Source organism: Etheostoma cragini, chromosome 14 (genome assembly GCF_013103735.1).
Source record: "Etheostoma cragini isolate CJK2018 chromosome 14, CSU_Ecrag_1.0, whole genome shotgun sequence".
Lineage (NCBI taxonomy): Eukaryota > Metazoa > Chordata > Actinopteri > Perciformes > Percidae > Etheostoma > Etheostoma cragini.
Genome location: NC_048420.1, coordinates 973,122 through 981,579, shown reverse-complemented (window position 1 = coordinate 981,579; position 8,458 = coordinate 973,122). Strand labels below are relative to the sequence as shown.

Genomic DNA, 8,458 nt, shown 5'->3' with positions numbered 1-8,458 from the left:
CCCCCCCCCCCCCCCCATCCGTCTTCCATTTCACACGCTGCTAAATTAGCTTGTGTGCAAGCCGTGCTAATGGCTTTTCATGTCCATATCAGAGGAGCTCAAGCCTGGAAGACAAAAAAAGCCCCAATTAAGCCAGAAGACACAACACCACACTGAACATCGCACTCTGTCTTTTTTAAGTCACAGTATCAAAGGGCTGCTCAATTATGGACAAAAAATCATATCTAATTAACAATTATTGAACGGGACAACTCATAATAGTTAAAGTTGCAATTATTGAAGTTAAGAAAACTGTTAAATGTGTGACTGTGATAAGTGATTTTTGCCGTATGAACACGAGACAAAATAGTTGCAAAGCGTAATGTGCAAAATAATGGTCCGAACCCCCCCCCCCCCCCCCCCCGATCATTAGGAGCTGAAATTCTGATGAACTGTTCAGCCCTACATCATCACTACCGTGTTAATAGACGATCACCCCTCCACCTTTTGGTCTGATAGCTTGTGGATTTGTTATGATGATATAATGTGGGTTTCTTCCCACAGCATGGGGGGGGGGGGGGCCATTTCATGTTTGTGAAGGATGTCCTTGATCACTCTTAATTAGCATCTAAACTGGAAGAGGAAGAGCATTAATGGCTGGCTCGTTGTCAACGTGGATAATTAACACCCAGGAGGTTTCCATTATCCCCAACAAATACATTAATAAAGCAACATCTGACTGACCCTGAGAGGGGATTTCTCCCAAATCAAAGCCTAATTTGAACAGCGCCTTCTTCAAACAAGGAAAGGGAGCACGGTGTCCAGGGAGGGCACCAGGAAGACCATGGGGGTTGGGTCAGCAGCAATCCTTACTGACTATCTCTGATCTAAAACAGGATGGTTGATGACGACCCATGTCCTCTAGGAGGAGGTTTAAAGTCCCTGGATGCAGTGAAATAGATTTAAATATCTGTCCTTACGTCTGTACAACTTTTTAATAGCACGTAAATAAATGTCTAGGTCAAGACGGACTGGAAGGGTGTCTTTGGCTTTACTACTATTGAATAATTTAATTATTTTTATTAAGGGATAAGTGTATTTGTCTATTTCCACAAACCTCCACTTCGGGATAGTTCGGGTTGAAGTTCCGCCGGACTTCCCTCATTTAGGCCAGATGTCCGTCCTTGTCCTCTGTCTCTGTGTTGGCGTTCTAACCTCTGGTGGATTTCTGAGGACTACGGTTACCTGGTCCTCAGATCTCTGCAGGGTAAATCCAGACAGCTAGCTAGACTATCTGTCCAATCTGAGGACTATGGTTACCTGGTCCTCAGATCTCTGCAGGGTTAATCCAGACAGCTAGCTAGACTATCTGTCCAATCTGAGGACTATGGTTACCTGGTCCTCAGGTCTCTGCAGGGTAAATCCAGACAGCTAGCTAGACTATCTGTCCAATCTGAGGACTATGGTTACCTGGTCCTCAGATCTCTGCAGGGTAAATCCAGACAGCTAGCTAGACCATCTGTCTAATCGTAGTTTTCTGATGACGGCTAAAACTACTTCTGAACAGACACCAAAACAAGTTCCTTCCTGAGACTATTTAACAGAGGCACCGTGGCTCCGTCTAACCTTAAACCCTGACCTTTAACCCTGACCTTTAACCCTAACCCTGATCCAGGGCACTGCGTTCTACCCTAATCTAACCCTAACCCGTAAAGGATCATTTTTGTACACCTTGAACACACGTGTGACCCAGTTTAAGGGGCCTTATAAAGGGGAAGTCCGGCACACTTTACCCTCTGACCCTACAGGACTTCAGGTCAAATCAGCTGTAGACCAGCTTCTTAAAGCTGCACGTGCACAGACCCAGCTCTTTCACGGGGCTGTAGCCAGGCTGGGGCCCAAGGGCCAGGTTTGGCCCCTGGAATATGGAATTACCAATAAATACAGAAGACATAAAATAACTGTTGCGTAAGAAAACAATAAGAGGCTAGGGTTAGCCCAAAGAAAAATCCAGCCCAATATGATGCTGTTTCCTCCATAGTCTTAAATTCAGGATTAATTATGTATTAAAGCTTTGTCGTGTGAACTGTCTTTCAAAACCTATTGAATAACAAGGTGCTTTAGGTTCTTATTCATCTCTTTATGAACATATTTTTCCATACTACTCTCTTCAGTCTTAATGATTTCATGATTATGTTTTAATAATTGATTTAACCCTTGTGTTGTCTTCCCGGTTGACGATGCAACTTTGTTTTCTTTTGCAACACTGTTGTTGCTTTTCCCCATCTTTTTTCTCTCCATTTGTTTTTGCCGTTCTTTCCACTTTTTCTGACATTTTTGAAGCGTTTCCCGACATATTTGTCACTTTGTTCAACGTATATATATATATATATATATATGTATATACATTATTTCTTTTGAAAGTTTGGTTGCCAGAAACCCAAATTTCCGATATAGAGACTTGTTGAAAGCGGGTCAGATTTGACCCGAGGACCACAGGAGGGTCGGCCGTGAGTCAACGGACTAAGAAAGCTGAGGTGCTGTGCAGGGAGGTTTATCTCTAAGGGATCCACTAAAAATGAAAAGAACAGATGTCATAAACAAAACGCCATTTGTAATAGAGAATCAGCCGATTTTGACCACGTGATCTTCTGAGGCTTGACCCTCATGGAATAAGAGAAATACGAGAAATCTCAACTGAAAATTATAATGCAACGCTTCATCGAGTTATGTACTTGGAAATGCATGTGAGAAATTGGATGGTCTTATGGAATAATTACACAGGCAAAATGAAAGTAAGCAGGAACGCAATCACGTTTTCTTTGGTTTGACCATTATAAATAATACATGTGTCGTTTATCAAATCCATTTCATGCGTTTTATTATAAGTTCAACATCATATTTGCCGTAAAATAGGAATGACATAACGTTCATTGTTGTGATTTTATGATTGGTTTGAAAAAGCTGAACATAATTCGATGTGTAATCCCATTTGAAGGTTTATTTAACCTTTATTTCTACAGGTAATCTCATTCAGACACCTGGTCTCATTCTCAACAGAGACCTGTTAAATAGTGGACTACGAGAAAAATCCCCGTTTTCCATCGTTTAAATCATATTTGAAGCCATAAACGAGCTGAATGCTCCAGCTCATGTGAAGGTTTAGTTTTTTTTGCTGTTGTTGTCACGTACAATAGGAATTTAATCTATTTAGGTTTTTGGACAGCTGCTTGGGGAAAAAGCCTTTTAAAGATGCCCCCTTGCATTCTGGGAACTTGTGATGGGCCCTCATTTTAGAGACAACACCGTTCATTGCAAAACAAACAGTCGCATTTCTTTTGGCTATATGAGAGCCTTTTTCAAAAAGAAAGAAAAAAAGTCATTTCCAGGTAAATATATGAATGCATGGGCATAAGTTATAAGAAAAAAAGAGAAAATAAAATTCCTTTCTCAACCCTGCACTTGGTTTATAGCTTGGTTGCCGTGATAAACCTCTGTGTATTAAGAGTTAAATGATCTAATTGTCCATTCAACATTACATTTTAGTTTTCTCATTAAGAATGAGAAGAACTTTTCCACCATAAATGTTGGTTTTTGGAGATTAAAACTTATTTTATTCAACATTTTTCTTTTTACACCATAGTTTTCCTTGAATTTCTTGTTTCTTTTTAACATCTTTGACGTTAACATTTTGGCAATTTCTTTTAACCATTGTCACACTTTACGAGGATTTTGTTGCATCTTTTGTCATTTCTTGCTTTTTGTGTTGATTGCACTTATTGCATTGGGTACTTTTACTTTTAATACTTTAAGTATACTTTTACTTAAGACACATTTTCACTGCAGGACATTTACAGTGTGGTATTAGTACTTTTACTGTAGTAAATGATCTGAATACTTTTGTCTCCTCCTAACTGTCCATGTACTGTTGCGTCAGACACAGAAAGGCTTTTTAAGACATTTTAGAATTTTTTCCCCCTCAAATTTATTGTCATTTTTTCAACATTTTGGGCATTTTTCAACATTTGTTTTAACTTTTTTTAAACCCGTTGCTTTTTCCAACAAAGACTCTCTCCAAATGTTGTGTATTTTCCCCGCAGGTACACATCGTTTCCGTTTCTTTAAGTACTTCTGTTATTTGACTGATTTTTCTCTTATAATGTGGGCTTCCTTCATCGCGCCCTGACCAGGACAAAGGTGGCGGCTGCGTGTTTTTTTTTGCACTTTCCCTCCGCTGATAACAGCCTCTTTTGACTGAGCGCCCTTGAGCAAACACTTCCTGAGGAATGACAGCTGGAGGCAGCTCGTTATCACACGGGGGGAAATCACAGAGCGGCAGCAGGGCGCCGGGGTAAAACAAACTCCGACAGGGGCCTGATGAGCAGAGTCAGCGTTGGACACACATCAGGATGACAACACATCTTTTACTAGAAATATGGAACCCGACCCGGTACTCTCTGTAGATCAAGATCACCTGTTCAACATCATGATAAGTGGATGTCTGTAACCTTCGCTGTTGCCCAAAATCAGATTTTCTATTTTTAAATGCAGATGCACTGCTGAAAATATAGCTAAAGTAGTAAAAGGAATCAGATCAGAAGAGGCCTACTTTATGGGAAATTTGGGGTATTTTTGGGATTTGCTCCTTGTCAAATTCAAGGAAAATAAGCGTAAGAAAAGAGTGAGTCAATGAGTGTAGAAAGTAACATAACTGTAAGAAGTAAATCAATACAGTAAGAGAACAGGTACCCGGACTCTGTCCTGGAATTAAAAACAGAAATATTGTGTAGCTGCAGATAACGTGCAGACCACTTCCTGTTTACTCTCTCATACAGCATGTTAACGTCTGAAAAATTCAAATATTCCGAACAAAGCGGCAACATTAATATCCCAAAGCTAACTTATAGGGCTGACTAAAGTTGTCGGAGCACGATTGAGGGGGAAAAGTTGCAAGAATAAGAGAAATATTGCTGCTCTGTCTGGTTTTTGTTGGTTATTGTAAATAAAAATAAATGCAGTAAATATGTTACACAGGGGCAAAATCTGCACTCTGCTGTATAGTTAAAAAAAAAATCAAAACCATACAATAAACCTATTGCTCCTGTTATATTAATGACTCATATGATCACCTCCTTCTGAGTTATAGACCTGCAAAGATGAATCTATAAGCCGGACCATTAACCATAATCCATTAATCAGTTTAAGTCATTTTGTTTCTAAACTGTTGACTTTCTCTGATGTCAGCTTGTTAAATATAATGTTATATATATAATATGATTGTTAAATATGATGTTATATATAATATGATTGTTAATTCTGATGTTCTAGTCTCTTCTCTCTGTGACAAACTGAATATGTTGGAGTTATGGACAAAACTAGACATTAGAGGACGTCATATTGGGCTTTGGGAAACAGATGTGTCACATTTTTCTGATATATAATAATTCTAGCTGGAAATGGCTTTCCACGTGCATGATTCCCCCCCACGCAGCTGGACCAGAAGCAGCCAAAGCACCCAGAGCGCGAGAGGTTGACGTGGACCGATCGCAGGTCCGCGCTGGACCATCTATCTAAATCAGTGTCAGAGAGCGCGGTCCGCGGCCCGCGGCCGGCCGCCCCCCCCCCACCTGGCCTGCGGCCAGGCAGGAGGTGTGTAACCCCCCCCCCCCCCCCCCCCCCGAGCCTGCCTGTGGTTACCCCGGGCATTCCTCTGAACTAACTGATCTGAGAGCAGCCGTAAAACAGCAGAACCCCCCCTCCCGAGTCAAATATGGGCTTTTGGGAGAAAGTTCTGGAATCAAAACACTCTTTTAATTTTTTTTATTCACCCAAACTGACACTGACACAAAAAAATGTCACAAAAGATGGCCTGTCAAAATAAGCTTTGGGCAAAAAAAAAAATCAAAAAACTTTATGAAAAACTTTTGGAAAAACAACAAAAAGCACCCTGAACATTGAAAAAGTGACAAAAATGTCGGAAAAGGTGATAATAATGTGTAAAAAAAGGACAAAACCTTTGTTTTCATGGTTGACAAGAAGATACCACAAGGGTTAAAATGTCTAATATGTTAAAAAGAGTTGGAGGCACCGGATACCCCTGCCGGCCGAGCAACCGCCCCATAAACAGGGGCCGAGGATTCGACTCCGACCAGACCAGTGTTCTCTTGCAACATATCATCCGCGTTTATTCCAGCTATTGTCATATCAAATTAAGGACTAAATTGCCCTAAAAATAATCTTTTATGCACACACACACACACACTAAATCACCATTGCAGTTGGTGTGAGTTGAAACGCTCTGATCATTCTCACACCTGGAGGCCCTTTATGGCAACTTGTTGTGAACCACAGGGACCGTGGACCAGCCTGCACCGGCCCCTCGCGCCCTCGCCCCCTCGCAGCCTTCAGTGAGCCAGTAAAGCCCAGAAACAGCCCGCAGCAGCAGCAACAACAAGCAGAGATGGAGGATGAGAAGTTGGGACCTACAGTGTGCGCTCCGCCGGTGCTGCCACTCTCTGTGCGCCAGTCCGCTGATGCACGCCTTCAGAGCCTTCTCCTGCAGCATGCACGAGGACGGGCTGGACGTGTAGAAGTCCAGCATCTGTCCGGGACTCACGGCCAGCACGTCCATGCAGTCAAACATGATGCCGGCGCGCCGTTCAGCCACAGTCTGCTTGTGCGTTATGGAGAAAAATCAGCGGCGTAAAGCGCACACAACTCCATCAAACTCCTTCTTCTTCTTCTGTTTCTTCCTCCTCCTCTCGTTCTTGGCACGACGGATTTCGCTCCTCTACTTCTGCTTCGTCCCGCACCGGAATCATGGATTTCCTCGGACTAAAAATGCTCCACGGCTCCTTCTAAATGCTCGTTTTCCATTTTTTCTTCTCTCGTGCCAAGTCAATGCACCGCCAAGGACGTGTGAACGGGACTTATAATACCACTACTACTACTACTAATAATAATCTAATAATAATGATATAATAATATCCCCGCCGTGTTTTCATTGACTCGCCCCGTCCCGGCTCCCAGCAGCCAGCTGTGTGGAACGCGCCACCGGAGCTGGAGGATATCTTTCTTTTTGCTCTTCCCAAAAATATCACGGACGGCGTTTTTAAAACGCACACGTTCTCCTCTCCGATGACGAATGGGTTATCCGTCCCCCCGTGCAGCTCGTTTCCAACTAGTTTTGCCAGAGAGAATGAAAGATTGAATTGCCTAATATATGCGAGTGAACTTGGTGTGAACCCTTCCGAGGCTGCTGGCCTTCAAATGACCCAGGCAGGCAGGCAGGCAGGCGGGCAGCACTGCAGCTCCGCAGCGCGGAACAAGGCGGAGACAAGAAGCGCAGGCGACACACAATAATAAAGATACCCCCCCCTTTTCTTGGAAAGTAACAAAATACAACACGGTGCCCAAAACTCGAAACGGTCTTTTATTATTTATTTATTTTTGAAATATTAAGCTGAACAAGTCTTCCTAGATTTCGGATTGTGCGCACTGGGGGGCTTTCAGTGGGGGGAGAGCCCCATCCTTACAGAGAGAAATGGCCTATGTATTTGTACACATACTAATAAATACATTAATCAATGAATTAAAATCTGTGAGTGTAATTTTAAAGTAAATAATTTCTTATTTATTAATTGTTTGGAAACTTGTCCTGGAGCTTCCTGTTCGGGTGTTGCTCATCACCAAAGGACACGGTTTGTAAGATCTCAGGCAGACTCTTCAGCAGAGAGGCACCGCTGCTGATGGTTCTGATTCTTTGCCTGACCTTCCTCCACAGCGTGCCGGAGGATGGTCTTGCTAGTCCACATAGCATTCTGGGATGGGAGGAAAACTTGCTCTGGTTTATTGGTATTTCTGTAAATAAATCCCAATTCTCTAAGGCGGTGGTGAGCTCCAGACCGAGCCACGGGGCCTCTGCTAAATAGTCTCAGGAAGGAACTAGTTCTGGTGGAACATGTGTATGTTCAGAAGTAGTTTAAGTCTTCAACAGAAAACTCTGATTAAACAGATAGTCTAGCTAGCGTTCTGGGTTTACCCTGCAGAGATCTGAGGACCAGGTAACCATAGTCCTCAGATTGGACAGATAGTCTAGCTAGCTGTCTGGATTTACCCTGCAGAGATCTGAGGACCAGGTAACCATAGTCCTCAGATTGGACAGATAGTCTAGCTAGCTGTCTAGATTTACCCTGCAGAGATCTGAGGACCAGGTAACCATAGTCCTTAGATTGGACAGATAGTCTAGCTAGCTGTCTGGATTTACCCTGCAGAGACCTGAGGACCAGGTAACCATAGTCCTCAGATTGGACAGATAGTCTAGCTAGCGGTCTGGATTTACCCTGCAGAGATCTGAGGACCATGTAACCATAGTCCTCAGATTGGACAGATAGTCTAGCTAACTGGAAACGCAGGTGACACCCAAATAAAAATCTTAGTTTTTTCTTCCTTTGTCTTGGAAAGAACAAAACGCACCATG

General features: G+C 42.7%; 1 protein-coding gene and 1 long non-coding RNA gene across 3 annotated transcripts in view; one reads left to right on the top strand and one right to left on the bottom strand.

Moving 5' to 3' along the window:
- LOC117956845 overlaps positions 1 to 1,240 on the top strand; it is a 6,571-nt gene extending 5,331 nt beyond the window's left edge. For both annotated transcript variants that reach the window (XR_004659381.1, XR_004659380.1), the window contains exon 3: positions 1,125 to 1,240. This is a non-coding gene — a long non-coding RNA (uncharacterized LOC117956845). The remainder of the gene's footprint in view (positions 1 to 1,124) is intronic.
- Positions 1 to 7,257, bottom strand: part of LOC117956834 (retinoic acid receptor beta-like) — a 73,355-nt gene extending 66,098 nt beyond the window's left edge. The window contains exon 1 of the mRNA XM_034892125.1: positions 6,466 to 7,257. Coding sequence (XP_034748016.1) covers positions 6,466 to 6,622 — 157 coding nt within the window. The 5' untranslated portion in view covers positions 6,623 to 7,257. The remainder of the gene's footprint in view (positions 1 to 6,465) is intronic.
- Between the last annotated feature and the right edge of the window lie 1,201 nt (positions 7,258 to 8,458).